The sequence below is a fragment of the Poecilia mexicana genome, unplaced genomic scaffold, assembly GCF_051168715.1.
Source record: "Poecilia mexicana isolate PSO_F unplaced genomic scaffold, ASM5116871v1 scaffold_16, whole genome shotgun sequence".
Lineage (NCBI taxonomy): Eukaryota > Metazoa > Chordata > Actinopteri > Cyprinodontiformes > Poeciliidae > Poecilia > Poecilia mexicana.
This window is the reverse complement of record NW_028263385.1, coordinates 1925822-1943872: the sequence shown is the minus strand read 5'-3', so window position 1 is coordinate 1943872 and position 18051 is coordinate 1925822. Positions and strand designations below refer to the sequence as shown.

Sequence of the window (18051 nt, the reverse complement as noted above, 5' to 3'; positions counted from 1 at the left end):
GAACGTTTTTACTGTTGGTTCTGATTCACTGATCAGTTTTTAGTGGTGAATATTGACATCATATTGATTAATATTACAGAAAATTATAAAATTATATAAGTTCTTTTAATATGAAAGCAAATTATCAAAACCTGACAAAGGAAAATAAACATAATAACAATATTATTTTGCAGTTAATAGCTTTCATGACTTGAAGCTTCCTGAAGAAAAATCCATGGATTTTTATTGATCAATAAGTATTCATACTTATTGATCAATAACCTGGTGTGTCTGTAGCAGAGTTCAGGTTGATTCTCAGTGTTGGGGTCGCCAGGAAGCTGATGGTTTTCTGGAGGTTTTTATATTATTATTATTTGTTTCGACCAGTTGCGCAAAAAGTGGGTGCAGCGTCAAAACCCCGTCTGTAGGGGGCGCCAGTTTATGTTTTCCCATCCACCTGAATAATATGGAGTTGCCACCCTGGTTTCGACCAACTGGAACTTATTGATGGTCCCTAACCGAACCGAACCGAACCGAGCGGCTCCAGAGCCTCTGGCCGCTGTCTCTGTACCAACACACGGCCTGTGTGCAGGGAGAGAATCTGACAATATTAACTTTACTGCGGGAGGAAACAGGAGGACGCTGCTGTCGGATCTGGCCTCCCTGTTCCGCCATCTGCAGCCGCGGGTTTTATCAGCTGCTTAAAGAGGAAAAGGACTTACTGTCACTTTAAATTTATGGATTAACTGGATTAATTTCAAACGAGAAATTCATGTTTAAAATTCATTTTGCGTCACGTTGATGTTCAGAAAGGAAACTACTGGTTGTATCTTCATCATAACTGAATTTATCTTTAATGTTTCTGTGTTTTTGTCTCTGTCAGCTACAGGATGTTCAACAGAAACTGTCACTGTGAAGAAAGAAGGTATGAAATCACAGAAACCATCGTTCTGCATATTAGACATAACTGACAAATACAGTTTTCTATATTAATAAATTAATAACATGCATTTACATACATGTTAAATCAGATGAAAAAAAAATCTAATATTTTCTGAGGGTGCTATGACTTTTCCAGGAGGAGGAGCACCCCTTAGCGCCCCCCCCTGGCGCCGCCACTGCTGACAACATTAATAAAAATGAAATCTTGCTATATCTGGATCCTCTGCAGGGCAGGTTGCTAAAATGGGGTAATATAACACGACTTTATATTCCTTTTTTTGTAATACCAATCCACACTCCCTACCAGCTGGTAGCAGTAATGCACAATTACGTTGTTTGTTGAACACCAATAAATACCAAAAGGAAAAGAAGAAGCTGATCAGTCCAGCAATCCAGAAATGCCAACTTCCTCCTGCCATTGGAGCTTCACAGAGTTTCACTTTCTGTCTTAGTGGCTGCAAAAACAGAAACATGAAGGACTTACTGTAACTTATGGATTAACTGGATTCATTTCAAACCAGCAGCAGCAGGTAAAAGATTTATTAAACAGGACTCTTGTCTTTTTTACTTTTAGTCTGGAAGTTGCTTCTCCTCTACAAAATCAGCAACAAGTCTTAATTAATATCCTATAACATTAAGAACATTAGCCATAGACGCTCTTTTCCAAAACATGCAAATTTGGCAAAGTGTTAGTTTTGTTGTTACAAAAACCATTTTAATTTTAAAAGCACAGTATGAATATAAAATTTACAAGGCCTGTTCAAAGGATTTCCATTGTCAGTTTCTTAAAATGGAGCGGAAAGCTTTCTGAGAAAACATTTCTGACAGTTTCGGTTCAGAATGAGGTTGTTCTGAACAGCGGAGCCAGAGGAACTGAAGGCTTTATTACCTGTTTCTGTTCCAGCAGGGGGAACAAAGAATTACAAAGAGTCATTTGATGGTGAGCCATAACGGCTTTCAATTATGCAAAGAAAAAGTTCATAAATAAGAAGGAACCAGGCCGATAAGAACATTTAAACCAGAGTCAGCCGGTGTGTGTGTTGAAAACATGCCGGCTCCAGCATGCAGCTCAGTGATGGTGAGGCAGCACAGACCAGAGCCTTGGAGCACAGCGGCACCTTTCAGAAATTAAAATAAGGGCCGCCGACCAGCCCTGAGTCGTCCTGCTCTCATGGCTGCTGCAGTGATGGCAGTGTTTGTTGTACAAAAAAAGAAAGAGAGATTCATAGAGCAATCGTTCATTCACACATAAAGGTTAGAGTACTCCAAAATTGTATTCCAATCAGAGTAGCATAACTTCAACACTTTTTTACTTACGTAGATTTACTTAAGCTTTAATTAAGCCGGTGTAAAAAGTACCTGTAAAAGTAACTGGTCATAACACCTGATTTAATATTCAAAATATGTCATCAGACAGCCAAAAATATAAAAGTTATGTGAACATTCTGGTATTTTAAAGAATATTAACAAAATATTTATAGAAATAAGGAGTTAGGTTTGGAGTTTTCAGGACTAAATCTACCACGAGGGCCAGGGTAGTCAGTGTTTTTTCATGGGGACACTTAAAAACGAATGAAACAAAAACACAGAGCAATATTTTATTATTTGATGTTGTGAGCCAAAGAGCCACTTGCATCTCCAGAGATCATCATCAAGAACTTCCCGTTCCAATTGGAGAACCAGCGTCCTGCATCCTGGTGAACTCGGTAAGAACAGACTTGACTGATGTTGCAGGTATGTACTTGCCAAGAACACAAGAACATACTTGCATACTGGAGTATTGAGAAATGGGTGGTATTCATGTCTGTGGGTGGGAGCTGCACAGGAGCCCCCCGAGCATGATGCTGCCACCACTATGTTTGACAGTGAGGATGGTGTGTTCAGAGTAATGTGAAGTGTTTTTACACATTGTGCATTTTATTTCAATTTTACATGTTCTGTAAAGTTAAACTTTGACATGAAACTAATGGTGTCACAGAAAGTGACTGATGTAAAACATCCAGAATGCAGCATTAATGTTGAAGTTTTTGTGTTTTATTGTCCAGGTTGGAACGATGGAGACGATCGAGCTCCTGGTTGAAACCCTGCAGCAGCTGAGCCTGGAAGATTTTGCAGAGTTCAGGACTTTGGCTGAAGCAGAGCCGAGCTTGGTGACCTCCAGCAGCCTGGAAGCAGCAAACGTTCGGGATGTTGTTGATCTGATGGTGAAGAGCAGCAGTGGAGAATGTGTGGAGGCCGTCAGAACCGTTCTGATGAAGATGGACCGCTTGGATCTGGTGCAGAGATTGTCAGCTACTGACTCAGGAGGAAAAGGTGAAGCAGAGCAGAGAGAAATGTTTCCTCCTGAATCTGTTTCAGGAAACCTTGTTAGGAAATGTAACTTATTCTGATCAGTGAAAGTTGCCTCGATAAATGAAAACATGTTGGAAAAGTTTTGCTGTTGTGAAACTTTGTGGTTAAAATTTTACAGTCCAGATGATAAAATTTCTGCTAATCAGAATGTTTCTATTTTTCTTGTCAGATGAACTTTCTGTTGATGAAGAACCATCTTTACTGGACCAGAGGGTAAGTAAGGCTGCAGGATGTGGCTGCAGCTGATACTCAGATGATGTGAAATTATCTTAGACACAAATTAGTTGATTAAACTTTAAAGGAAATGTAGGAGAGATCCAGATGTTTGGTTCAGGTTTGGTTGCATTTAATCTGGGAATGTTTGAGTTCTTAGAAAGGTTCACAGAGGCCAAATAAAATATACCTTAGATAAATGTTGCTTAGCAAAGACTTAAAGTGAAAATAAAGATTGGAATTAGAAACTGTTCTTTATATGACCAGGATTCATAAACCTGTTATTTTTAAACATACAGTCTGAAAACATGTTTTCTATGCATTTTCTTTGACTGTCCTAGATATTAAAGTTGAACAGTGATATCAAGCTGCTGCTGGAAACACTGGAACATCTGAGAGATCAAGAGCTCAAGGACTTTAAAAAGATTCTGAGTCATGTTTACCTCATGCATTTACCCAGAAAGCAACAGAGGCTGCAGGAGGTGGTAGACCTGCAGGAGACAGCGGACCTGGAGGATACGGTGATTTTCATTGTACAGACCAATGGTGAAAAGTCCTTGGTGGTGACCAGAGATGTTCTAAAGAACGTAGGGAGGGAGGACTTGGCCCAGCGGTTGTTGAGCAGCAGCTCTCCCTCCAGAGGTGAGCTGATAAAGCCTGGAAACGTAAAAATAAGTCACACATGTGTACTGCGACAGGTATTGCATAAATGTTTGGCTTTGTAACTATTAATAACTCTGCTTAATAATTTATCATTAACAAAATGATTAATAGGGTTGAAGTCTCTTTATTTGATCCCATGCTGTCTGATCACATTACCAATTGAAAGCATATCAGGTGTATTGGTCCAAACACTGAACCTTGTGGTGCTCCATCATCCTGGATGATGATGAAGGAGATTTATCATTTACATGAACAGACTGGAATCTGTTCCACCAATCAGATTTAAACCAGCCTCGTTCTGTTGCTTTGTTTAAGCCTTTTCACATTTAAACCTTTCTAACAGAACATTGTGGCTGATGTCTCAAAAGCAACACTGAGATTTAACACAACCAAAACCAACACAAATCTGAAAATACCATTAGTAACTTTCACCGCTGCAGTTTTGTGCTCTGAAATCTGACTGAAAATCTTTAAGTATGTTGAAAGTTCTTCGGTTGTTTAAAATACGCCTCTGTCAGAGAAGAGGCTCTGCTGCACACTCTACATGAACAAAGAGTTTGTATTGCACTACAGAGTAGTGGAAACAACCTGAGGGAAATCAAGCCAATGGAGTAAATTGCGAGTTTAGATGTACAACACAGGCTGCGACGCAACACCAGGAAGTGGAAAATTGTTGTTGGGGAAACCTTTTATCTTTTGCTGTTTGGTAAATCTCACACATTTGATAACATTGTTTTGTATTTTAAAATCTTACCTTATGACATATAGTGATTAGATCTGTTGATTATACTTTTCATTTGTTTTTCTCAGAGATGCCGTTGGGAAAACATCCATCTGATCTGATCCATAAAGTGAGTAAATCTTGATTTTCCAGATCAGTGGACAGCAGAGGAAAATTATTCTGATTATTCTCGTCTCTCTGTGAAGAAACGTCCTGAAAAATGTTCTTGAATCTCCAAGGTGGCGACCATGGCAGCTGTTAAAGTCGTTCTTCTGGAAACTCTGGAGGATTTAAATGAACCTGAATTCATTGAGTTAAAACTGTTACTGCAGTTCACAAAATTCCAGAGAAATCTTCCTCTAATCCGATGGGATGAACTGGATGATACAAACAGAACCAGAGTGGTGGATCTTCTGGTCAGTACATGTGGTAAACAATCTGTGGAGGTGATCAGGGAGGTTCTATTGGACCTGAACAGAACCGATCTGGCTCTGAGGCTGCCTGAGACCAGCTCAGCATCTAAAGGTACCACATGGTTGGATCTTTAACATCTGATGAAACTCAAACATCAATCAGAGCTTCAATCTGGATTAGTTAGTCTCTGTTTTCTAACAGATTCAGAATAAAAAGATTTGAAACCAGAATCTGTGATAACTGATCAATGTTTCATCTTTTCCTCAGAGAAACTTCCTATGAAGCTGAACTCTGCTTTTCTCCAGAAAGTGAGTTATGTCAGTTTTTATTTAATAAATGTGATCTTTATCCTGAGGAGTTTGTTTCTTCTAGAGCTGAATCAGCTTCTGGTTGCTGCTCATGAAGAAGAAACTCCTGGTTTAATGAAAAGAGCTCTGATGTGTTTCAGCTGACAGATGATGAGTTTTTATTCACCAGGTGGAAAAGTTGGAGTCTGTGACGGAGCTGCTGCTGGAGACACTGGATGAGCTTGATGAGGGAGAGATGGAAAAGTTTCAGACAATTACTCAGAATAAAATTGACCATCAGAGTGAATATATACCGATTTGGGAAACCAGATTAATAAATGTGCGATACATTGTGGTGGTTTTTGTTCTGACTTATTTCCACCAGTCAGTGGAGAAGACCATGGATGTTTTAAAGCAGATGAAGAAGGATGATCTGATAGCGAAGCTGTCAGGCAGAAGCTCAGGACCTAAAGGTTCAACATCTCAGACTAAAACATCTCAAACTTCTCAGAATGGCTGATAACTGTGTTGTGATGTTCTCTGCATGGTTTTGATCACATCGTATTGTGTTGCACAAAGAAGCGATGGTCAGACTTTTCTCCTTCCTGTTTTCTCCTCAGAGAAACCTTCTGCAGGTCAACATCGTTCTGCTCTGAGCCACAAAGTGAGTAAAGAGACATCAGGAGTTTATTTCCTGTCCTTCAGCTGAAAGAGTTTAAAACAAAGATCATTTATAACCTCTAGGATTTAATGTTTGGTTCTGAGGAAATAAGCTGCGGTTTACTAATGTGATGAATCTTAGCCTCCATGTTTGTGATTTTCTCCTGAATGAAGCAGCTTTCTCTAGAATGAACTGAATGTTTCAGGTGGCAACGATGGCAGCTGCTAGACAGCAACTCCTGGAAACTCTGGACAAACTAACCCAGGAGGAGTTTTTAAAGTTTAAAGAAAGTTCATCAAAGTTTTCACAAAGATTGGAGTTCATGACAGAGAGAGCAGAAGTTATTGATGAGATGATGGAGAAGTTTGGCCAGGAGTCGGTGAAGATGATCAATGAACTTCTGATTGAAATAAACAGAAAAGATTTGGCTGAGAATCTTCAACAAACTGGTGAGAAACATTAAATCTGTTAATGTCAAAGATGTGTGCATGTTTGACCATTAACACCAACTGCCTCCCTCATAACATGGCTGAGAGCACAAGAAGGAATCAATCAATCAATCAATCAATCAATCAATCAATCAATCAATCAATCAATCAATCAATCAATCAATCAATCAATCAATCAAACATTGTAAATTTAGTCAGCGGTAGAGAAACCATGTTGGTCAGTATTCTGTTCATTCTGGCTCCAAAGTAACTCTAAACATGGTTTGTAGTCTTGATTTAAAGTAGCTCAGTGTTTCAGCTGTTTTGCAGTTTTCTGGATCTTTGTTCCAGATTTGTGGTGCATAGAAGCTGAAAGCTGCTTCCGTCTTTGGAAGAAACTGAAACTCTGAGTTACCCAACAAATGTTTCTGCACCAATTACTAAGTGGTACTTTTCTGTTGTATCCAATATTTATCAAATGCAAAACTGCTCAATATTTTAAAATTATATAATTCATCTCTTCATTTGTCGTCATTTGTTGCTTCATGAAATGTTTCGTTCCACTGTACATTCCCAATCTGTTTCATTTGTTGGAGTTTGATCAAATTCTGTTTTGTTCATTTTTATATTTTTTTCCTCAGGGGAAGCAGATTTATTACTGAAGCAAGTAAGTATGATTTTATTCAACAAAGATTTAGTTCAGTGAATTCAGCTTAAATGTAACTTTTAACCATTTATTATCATAAATCATAAATTTAACAACAGTGATAATTTTAAAACATTTTTGCACATGGTGTTTTAAAAACATACAGGAGTGGCTCAGCTTAAGTTCTGCTGTTGACAAACGATGCTGCAATATTAATTAAATAAGCTAAAAATCTAATTTTATGTCTTGTTTCAGAAAACAACCACAGCAGACGTTCACCGGGATCTTTTTGAGATTCTTCATAAGTTGACCAGGAGGACTTTAGTGAAATTTAAGTCACTTCTTCAGTTCACATGCTTTGATTGGGGCCTCCAGCAAATCCCAGATTCCCATCTAGACCAGGTGGCCACAGCACTGACTCTGGTGGGTCTGATGGTGAAGGAGTTTGGTCAACAGTCCGTTGAGATAGCCAGAGAGGTTTTAACAGACATGACTGATCTGGACCAAAGCCCGCTGGAGGTCACATCCGAAGGTAGGAGCTGTAAAATGTTTCCATTGTCTTCTGCATGTCTTCTTCTTCTTCTTCTTCTGCATATTATTGTGTCTTGGTAACATAATGTTTATCAGAAAGATTTGAAAAGCTGCTAACATATATGATAGCGACCTGGACCGGTCCGGTTCACCAGCCAAACATTTATGCTACAATGTTTGTATTTGTGTGAAACTGAGTTTTAACTTTAAATTCGTTCATTCTCATGGTGACTCTGTATATTTCTGAGGTATTTTGATAACGTTTGATAACAATAATTAAAAGTTATCAATGTCTGACATTGTCTAGCTAAATGTTTCTACGTCAGGCTTCCTGGCTGCTACATGATGAGCTGCTCTCTGCTGTAGTTGGGATTTGTTGTTTGCTGCTGAGCAGAAGCATTTTGTGGCTAAAACAAACATTAATTTTTACATTAACTTTTAAGTTAAGTGAAACTTCTCTAATTAAAATTGTCTGAAGGCTCAGAATCAACCCGTACTCATTCTCAAGTGAGAAAGACTCACCTGGTATAAATGAATTTTTCTTTTGTCTGAAATGTCGCTACATACAGAAAGAAAGTCACTGAGTTTCCACAGTGGGTGAATATTGTTAACAGACCTGGTGGGTCTGTCAGTCAAACCTCTCACTGCAGAGCAGAAGAGGACAGAGGCTGAGCTATAAATGTGTTTATTTAACACTTATCCATCAGTCGTGAGTTGTTAGTGCGGAGCCCTTAATTACTTCCAGATAATATATTAATAAGTAAAACTAATATATTAGCTTAAAACAGCATTCATGACAAAGGGGATCCTAAATATAATTTTCTTTATTCACTTGTGTTTAGTTATTTGCCTAATTATCCACTACATGGCTTGATTTGTCTATCAGTGTCATTATGATGAAAAATGGGATGTTTACTACCTTCATGCTGACTAACATGGCTGTTCCCCTCCATCAGTTTCATTCAACTGGACATGAGGTTGGCAGCAAACCAACATCCATTTCTTACGTTAATCCAGACTCCTTTGTGGTTTTGGAAATGTAATAAATTGTATTCCAGCGTCTGCATGTTCTGGGAAACGGCTGTGGGGACTGACAACTGGGACCGTGATTATCGAGTATTTTCCTCAAAATCTCTCTGACCGTGTTTTCTATGATAGATGTTGTCAGTGTTGTGCAGTACTGTACTTGGAACGCTGATTGGTCAGTTGCTGAGAAGTGCCCTGAAATGATTGGGGAGGATTGCTCTTGAAAGTGAAATGGCTCCATGAGAGAAAGCGATGCATCCCCTTCCCATCCATCTCAGCTCTTTTTAGAAAAATGATTTACAGTTTGGTTCAGAATAACAGAACTGAACTCAAAATAAAAGTTTTTCATTTCATACAAACCTTGAAAACTATTTGTTTTCTGTAAAAGAACCCATGATCAAAAATGCATCAAATTTATACTCGCTCTATGAAAGAGTGGCAAACAGGAACATCAGGCTGTCCAATAAATAGCATTTATCTTCACCTACTGAAACATTCATGGCATAAAGCAAAAAATGCTTGAAAGGTTATAGTTCTGTTTAATTGTGGAATATAAATATTAGTTATGCAATGACTTGAGTAGACTAACTTCTGGCACATGTGAACAGATATGATTAGAAACTGTAATCCATATGTCTGAAAAGAAGATTTACAAGATGCAAAACAGTGGCATGTTTGGTTTGATCAGAAATATTATCAGCCTCTGTGATGAAGGGCTGGAAAATGCAAAAATACACTTAATAGACCCAAATCTAAACACCTGGACGTTACTCCACTCCTGTAGGCAGTTAACAAAGATACAAACCTCATTGGTAGGTTTAAGGAACCTCTAATAAGTTGTTTAAAAAAATTTAATTCCTGACGGGATTATCAGCCATAAATTATATTAATATTTCAGGCCTTTTATCATAACAGAGCACTGAGAGGAAATCATGAAAATAAAACTCCACTCAGAGGCTGGAGCTAAAACAAACTAAATATGCAACAATGATAAGAATAAACACGATGCAACAGCTTCTAACATAATCCATTAGCCCAAAGACAGGGAGGGGTCACTGCACCAGCAGAGACAGGAACAACTGGTAAATCATGGAGAGCTTCATAAAAGTGTTAAGGTCAGAGGGTTATGAATACCTTCATCTGGGAAAGAGTGTGTCAGAAAAGGATGAGTGGGTCAGCTGCTGATGCTGAGGAGATGCAGCGTCTCACTGTGGAGCTGCTGCCTGCAGAGGAAGACCAAGGCATTGGTCAACCAGCTGATCCCACACACAGCTGAAGCATTTCTGAGAACAGTCTTAATGATGATTAAATGCGTGTCAGATTTGGTGTAAAGGATGATTTCTAAGCTTTAAATAAAATGTTGTGTTTTTCAAAAAGGGATTCCAATGGATTTTCCACTGAAATGTGCAGAAACAGTCAATTATCTAAAGGTACTTTTATGTTTGATTTTCTCCTTTCGTTATTTTATTGACCGTCTCATAACATCTTGGCTGGTTGTAAACCTGATTGTTGTCCTCATCAGGACTCCAGCAGCTGCACTACAGTGGAACCTGAGATGAAAACTGCAGATCCAGACGAGGCTCCAGGCTACAGGTGAAAAACAACGTTCCTCCCAGTACAACACCAGTAAACCCAGTCAGTCACAAACACAGATGAGAGCAGAGACATTCCCTCCTATGAACAGTTTGGAGGCACCAATAAATCTAACATGTTTTTAGACGATGAGGAAACCAGAGAGGAATCCGTCCACCAGGTGGCCAATTAAATTACAGGAAACTAAACTAAAAATATCTTCTACATGCAGATGATTCAGAAAATTCTCCACAAAAAACATTTGTCAAAATTTGTTGAAAATATAAATCGTCACATTTTTATTTGCTTTATTGAAACGTTTTGTTCAGCCTCCAGAGTGAAGCTGGACTCTTTGAGTGCAGCGTCTCTGGTCTGCGCTGGTTCTGCTCCGAACGGGTCGTCTTCAGGTACCGGTTCTGCTCCTGGGACGGACACATGGAGAGGATGGAGAGCAGAGGATACCGGCCTGCTGGTCCTTTACTGGACATCAGTCTGATTACTGGGAGGATGACGGAGGTGTTCCTGCCTCACTGGATCTGTGTCGGTAGGAGAACATGATGGTACCAAACCTTTTAACACCGTTGACCCAGAACTTTTCCTGCTCTTTGTGTTTCCTTCAGACGACGTCCGTAAACCTTTGGAGCAGTTTGCTGTCCTCCACATGGACGACTGTGGAGACGCTGTGGAGAAAGTCTCTGAGGTCTCACCGTCACACGTCAAACTGGCTGAACCCGTTTTCTCTCCGAGAGCGGTTCTGATGAGAGCCGGCTTTCCTGTGAAGGTCTACTGCAACGTGTTGCTCTATCGGACCAACACGGCTTTCCTCACGCTGCATGTTTACCTCATCCCACGCGACCCGGCCTTACAGCAGGTTAATATGCAGGTCTTATGGTAGAAGGAGTTTTCATATAAAAACGGGTCAGAACTTCTGCATAGTTGACTTATAAACCATTATAGTATACACATATGAAAAAAGATACAGCAATTTATAAAATATTCTTACTCAGTTATTAAACTTCAGAGCATAAATGCAGCATTTCTAACCTCATGCAAAGGCTGACATACACCATGTCAGCCTGGGGTTAGCATCGTTAGCTGGGAGCTAACAGCTAACTGTAGCTCAACAGAGTTTGAGGTTTTTCTTCTTCTTCTCTCCTTTTTTTTCTTTTCTCTGCACTGAAAGTCCCCCAAACTGCAATGCTGGTACCGGGTCCTACAGGCCATCAGCCACAGTCAGAACCAAAGTCGCATCAGGTTTGGTTCAGCCAGTTTAATAGAAACACACCTTACACGACTAACGCTTTCATAGCCTTAAGTAACCACAGTAGACCTTCTCTCTGCCTTAACCTAATGAGTATGGCTGACTCTTTATCATATCAACTCCTCAGTTTTCCCAGGCTGTCGGTCCTTAACCGGGACACAAGGCGAGCCCAGAGTCACCAGTTTGGCTGAGATCTGAAAGTCTTTTCTCCTTTGGGTCTGTTCACATGGCAGGACCTGGACCAGAACAGATTCAATGCTTTTTGCATGTTTGTTGGCCAGAATTAAACATTTCAGTTGAACTGAGTGAAACAGCGTTAGGGACTCCCCCTGCTGGTCGTATTTGGTTCTTACATCTTCAGAATCAAATCAGACTATCATATTAAACCCAAATTACTGACAAGCACTTTGTAAATTTAAATAATATTGTTGAAGAATGTAATGCATACAACGTGCTGATATGTCCAGAGTCATTGTAAATATTTCTCTGGCTTGTAATGAACTCATTCCAATCCATCTGACCCACTTAGAAGAATCACAACGTTTAGCTGTTGGAGAAATATTTCCCATCCTGGAGAGCAGTGATGCCATGGAAATCCAGATTATCCTGTTTTAATCTGTACCTGGAAATCTGCTTCTCTTAATCTTTGTTTGTTTTATTTGTGCTATTTTACTAAAAGTGATAATGTTCTGCACATTAAGAGCTATTCATAAATAAAGCACAGAATGGGAAGTGAAATGTGTCGCTCTTTAAGACATGCTTGCATGTGGAGTTCTACATCCAAAACATTTTTAAAAACATCTTTAAAAATGAAATTAAGCAGATATCAGACATGACTCTCCATCACTTTACCTCCAGTAGTTTAACTGTGTAAAGACATAACTGCTTTCACTCATATGTTCAAATATATGAATAATTATTGATTATCCTATAAAACCAACTGAAAAAATGACTCAGTAAGAAACAATCCCAACATTACAGCCAGTTTATAATAATAATTTATGATTTTTATGATAAATAAATAATAAACTTATTTTTGCTTGGAGGAAATGGACCAAAGGGAAACGTCTTATGGATACAAAGTCATAAGAAAGCCAGATCCAGACATGCCTCTGAAAATGTTTGATGACTTCGTCCTCACAGCAGATCTGGAATCGGCTGAAGTTTGTCCTGAGGTACGATTCCACATCTGTGATGTTTAATACGATAGTTTCTGTTGATATTAGTCCTGCGTTTCAGACCAGCAGAGGAAGGATGCAGCAGCTACAACATGATCTCAGCTGTTTCAAGTGGTGTGTTGTAAAATATTTATGAGCAATCAGTATCTTACTTTAATTAGGCCATTGTCTTGCAGACAGGAGGATGGAGCTGAGCAACATCAGCACTGACTGTACACTGCACATCCTCCGTTCTCCAGAAACAATAACCTTTATTGATCATAATATCTAATCTCTGAAATGTTCAGCTGTTTGTTAAATATAATTTTGTCTGTGAATCGTAAAATAATCTGCAAACAGAAACAGCAGATTCCACATAATTTACTAAACGAAGGTGAAGCTAACGCTGTCAGGAAACCGTTTCTGCTTCTGTTGGGTTTAAGAAAAGAAGCATCAGCCTGGAGCTGCTGGTCAAATGCATTGATAGGCTGATCATCATTTATATTATATTAGATTAGAAGAAATTACAAAGACGTCTGTTGCTCACATAGATGCAAAAGCTTCCGTAAGAATACTAGATTAACAAAATAAAACATTATAAAGCTGCTAAGTGATGTAACTCCAGTCATATTTATTGTATCCATTATCTTAGCTTTAGGTCTGCAGCTGCAGATTAACTCAGGGCAGAAAGATGTTCGATCTTCACCTTTTTGAACCAGTCACTGTGATTCTGTTACTGCGTTGTGTGATTGCTGCTCTCGCTCTGTCTGCAGCTCAGTATCACACAGATTTGAACTGAATAAACCCAATCCTTCCTTCCTTTCCTGTGTGAACAGAGACTAAAGCTCAGGTATAATCCCACAAGGCCAAATTTCTTTGAAGTGTACATTAAAAATCCAGAGACAGACTTCCAGATGAAACTCTTACAAGCAAAGCAGCTCAACCCAGTGTGGACCTGCGCACTTCGGAAAGGTCGTTAAAACAGTCACACTGACTCACACATCACCTTAACGCTCTGCTAAAAATAAACCTCTAAATCTTTATTCTCTCTGTTTGAATTTCAGATGAATACCAAAAAACTGAGGAGAGAAAAGGTAAGAGATTAGATCCTTTGTTTCTGCAGAAAAACTGCATTTTGGGTTTTAGATTCATTTCTAGTGTTAAAAATGAATCAATATTCTGGAGTTTGAGTTTCATTGAAGGAGAGAAAGAAACGTAACAAACATTTCTTCTCAGGTGGAGCAACTGGAGTTGCTTATTCACACCAGGGTAACTTGTTTTGTACCGCTCATTAAAAGAAAATAAGTTTCTGATTATTTTTAATTAATTTCTGTCCTCAGTGAAACATTACGTGGAGGAACATCCGTCTCCTCTCACGCAAACAGTGAGTCGTCATCCTGATGTCTGGATAAATGTTTGTCAGACCTTCAGGTTTTGTTTAGTTTGTATTGAATTTCACTGCTTTTGTTTTCATTTTTCTGCCTTTGCCTCTCATCTGGTGTTAAATTACTCAGATCCCAGTTAAATAAACTGGTTTACTGGTTGTAACTTAATGGGCTGCAGCTCAGATTTTCACTGTTTCTGTCTCGTCTTGTTTCCTGATGAGGATTTAAAACTTTCTTTCAGCTGCATTGAGTTTGATTCCACTTTTTAATTTATTTTTGTTGTCATTAACGTTCTTCCTGCTTCTAAGTCTCTCATTGGTCTTTTTCAGTCAGAGCAAAAACCTTCCCACTTTACAAAATGAATAAAGATGCTATTTAATTAGAGATGCAATAAAACTGATTTAATTTGATAAACTTTGCTTCCATGTCGCCAGGCGGCATCTCTGCGCTCAGACAGAGAGAAGCTTCTGGAAGTGATTGGAGATCTGAAGCAGCAGGACCTGAAAAGGTTCCGGTTTTTCCTGAGGGACGTGGAGGTGTTTGTCTGCAGAGCAGACGGAGGAGCCGCTCCGCCGAGAATCACAGACGGTCAGCTGCAGAACGCAGACGCTGTAGACCTGGTGGATCTGATGCTGCAGACCTTCAGTCAGCAGGCCGTGGAGAAAACCAAGGAGATCCTCAGGAAAATACCCAGGAATGACCTGCTGGAGGCGCTGTCCGGAGGCAGCTCATGATCCAAACAGGAACCGCTTCCAAACAAATTCAGGACAAACTCCAGAAACACTTCACACAAAAAACTCCATACATATTTTTTATTCCCATGTTCTTCAGTGGATGATGTGTTTTTAGTGCAAATTATCAAATAAACTTTTGATGCAAATATTTTAACAAAAGAATACATTATTTTATAAGGTCTTAACTACTGTTTCAAAAATGTTGCTCAAAATTAAATGTTACAGTGAATAAATTTAGCCTTCAAAATGTTTTATTCTTGCAGAAGATTTCAGCTCCTTGCTGGAGCTGGAATCTTATTTTCTGTTCTGGAAGAAGAGCAAACCTCCGACAAACGTGGAACTCACTGCATTACCTGAGACATTTTGAGTCGTTTCTGCCCAACGGGTCCAACATCAGGCCTGATGTTAACAGGAATCAGGGAAATCAACCTTGAAGCCATGAATGAGGGGCAGAAAGTCTCATTGGATGAGAGCGTGAACACAGCGCGTTTGCAGTGATGAAGTTTATGTGATGAGAGTTTTCACCAGTCAGAAACATGAAACCCTTGAATTCATTGTTTCCTGCTGCATCAAGTTGAAGAAAACATAAAACATAAACTTTCTTTGTGTAATGCTGAATATTTAAAGTTTTTGAAAATGCTTATCATACTCTTCCTAAAAATCAGAATTAAAACACAGACCAAAATAGTCTAAAACCAGTGGCGGGCCGTGCATTTCACACCTAGGCCTTCAGTAGTGCCCGGTCTGAATCAATCCAACCCTCAATAACTATTTTATGGCTAGACTAAAACATATCTCAGGTTTTTTGACAGTGTTTTTTATTGCCAGAGTAAGATTTCTGACTGGAGAGCCGAGTTACAGCATTTAGCACAAAAGATGACAGATATGATAGTTAAAGGAATTTAGATCTTGATAAAATGAAGTTTGTGTATTTACCTGATGGGACAAAGTGAAGCTTTGTGGTGCTTTATTTTCCTTTTTAACTTTGTTAGTCTGTGGAATATTTCTGTCCAACTCTTGATGCTGATACATGAATTGTGTTTAAAAATTACCTTTAATTAACCCATAAAGTCCAATAAAACAACTTTTAGAAAAGGCAACAAGAAAATAAGGATAAGGTTGAACGATCAAATAGTCACAGATTTTTCTGCCTCCCTGAATAATCCCCTAAGACTCCATAAGGCCCAATAAGGCTTCATAAGGCCCTTTAGACTCCATAAGGCCTCATAAGGCCCCATAAGGCCCCTAAGACTCCATAAGGCCTCATAAGGCCCCATAAGGCCCCTAAGACTCCATAAGGCCTCATAAGGCCCCATAAGGCCCCTAAGACTCCATAAGGCCTCATAAGGCCCCATAAGGTCCCTAAGACTCCATAAGGCCTCATAAGGCCCCATAAAGCCCCTAAGACTCCATAAGGCCTCATAAGGCCCCATAAGGCCCCTAAGACTCCATAAGGCCTCATAAGGCCCCATAAGGTCCCTAAGACTCCATAAGGCCTCATAAGGCCCCATAAAGCCCCTAAGACTCCATAAGGCCTCATAAGGCCCCATAAGGCCCCTAAGACTCCATGAGGCCTCATAAGGCTCCATATGGCATCATAAGGCTCCATAAGGCCTCATAAGGCCCCATAAAGCCCCTAAGACTCCATAAGGCCTCATAAGGCCCCTAAGACTCCATAAGGCCCCTAAGACTCCATAAGGCCTCATAAGACTCCATAAGGCCTCATAAGACTCCATATGGCATCATAAGGCCCCATAAAGCCCCTAAGACTCCATAAGGCCCCTAAGACTCCATAAGGCCCCTAAGACTCCATAAGGCCTCATAAGACTCCATATGGCATCATAAGGCCCCATAAAGCCCCTAAGACTCCATAAGGCCCCTAAGACTCCATAAGGCCCCTAAGACTCCATAAGGCCTCATAAGACTCCATATGGCATCATAAGGCCCCATAAAGCCCCTAAGACTCCATAAGGCCCCTAAGACTCCATAAGGCCCCTAAGACTCCATAAGGCCTCATAAGGCTCCATATGGCATCATAAGGCCCCATAAAGACCCTAAGACTCCATAAGGCCCCTAAGACTCCATAAGGCCCCTAAGACTCCATAAGGCCTCATAAGACTCCATATGGCATCATAAGGCCCCATAAAGCCCCTAAGACTCCATAAGGCCCCTAAGACTCCATAAGGCCCCTAAGACTCCATAAGGCCTCATAAGGCTCCATATGGCATCATAAGGCCCCATAAAGACCCTAAGACTCCATAAGGCCCCTAAGACTCCATAAGGCCCCTAAGACTCCATAAGGCCTCATAAGACTCCATATGGCATCATAAGGCCCCATAAAGCCCCTAAGACTCCATAAGGCCCCTAAGACTCCATAAGGCCCCTAAGACTCCATAAGGCCTCATAAGGCTCCATATGGCATCATAAGGCCCCATAAGGCCGATCCAAACAGGTGGTTGCATCCACTTACATTTACTCAGATTACCTCAATAAGGTTTTTTAATGTAGTTTTAGGAGTAGTTTTATTTCACAGTACTTTTTATCAGAGCAATATCTTTATTGCTTCTATTACGTCTGTAACATTTTTAGATATTTTACCCAACATGAGTGACTTTTGTGAGAGAGGAAAAATCATATTTTAAACAAAGCAGTTATGAGACACTGACATCCAGATTTTATGTCCAAGTGAGACCTCCTGTTTGTGCAGAAGCTTTGCTGTTCTGCCTGTGGTGCCTTTTGAAATGAATATATTGTAAACATCGTCAATGGAAGAACTGTACCCTGTTCTGACATACATCTACAACATCTAGTGCAAGGATTAGTTTCATACAATTTTTCCTGAATTTTTTAAATGTTTTTCAGCATCAGTTGGTTGTTTTATAGTTATATTTATCTGTATTAATTTTGCCTTTAAAACACCAGAATTTGAACGTAACCTAGTTATTTTATTATTGTATTCTGCCTGTAGTTTTACAAATGGCAGCAGAGGAAGTGAAAGAAGCCGTTCAGTCCAAGTTGGTCACACTTCCAATTATTAAACCAACGTTAACAGACAGCATCGTTCCTCTACTAACACTTT

The 18051-nt window shown here is 39.6% G+C and overlaps 1 protein-coding gene across 2 annotated transcripts; it reads left to right on the top strand.

Moving 5' to 3' along the window:
- Positions 1-1049: 1049 nt before the first annotated feature.
- Positions 1050-15205, top strand: LOC106912845 (uncharacterized). Of its 2 annotated transcripts, XM_088013966.1 has the most exons (22): positions 1050-1451; positions 2967-3234; positions 3443-3486; positions 3828-4128; positions 4960-5000; positions 5110-5395; positions 5552-5592; positions 5762-6044; positions 6192-6235; positions 6438-6681; positions 7302-7327; positions 7562-7838; positions 10241-10293; positions 10386-10456; positions 10765-10979; positions 11056-11306; positions 12743-12871; positions 13690-13825; positions 13918-13947; positions 14090-14122; positions 14194-14237; positions 14673-15205. In XM_088013966.1, exons 2-22 carry the CDS (start codon positions 2976-2978, stop codon positions 14970-14972), a joined length of 3108 nt encoding a protein of 1035 aa, XP_087870092.1. In that variant the 5' UTR covers positions 1050-1451; positions 2967-2975; the 3' UTR covers positions 14973-15205. The 2 variants fall into 2 exon arrangements, with proteins under 2 accessions (XP_087870092.1, XP_087870093.1); XM_088013967.1 differs by lacking the exon at positions 14090-14122.
- Positions 15206-18051: the final 2846 nt, after the last annotated feature.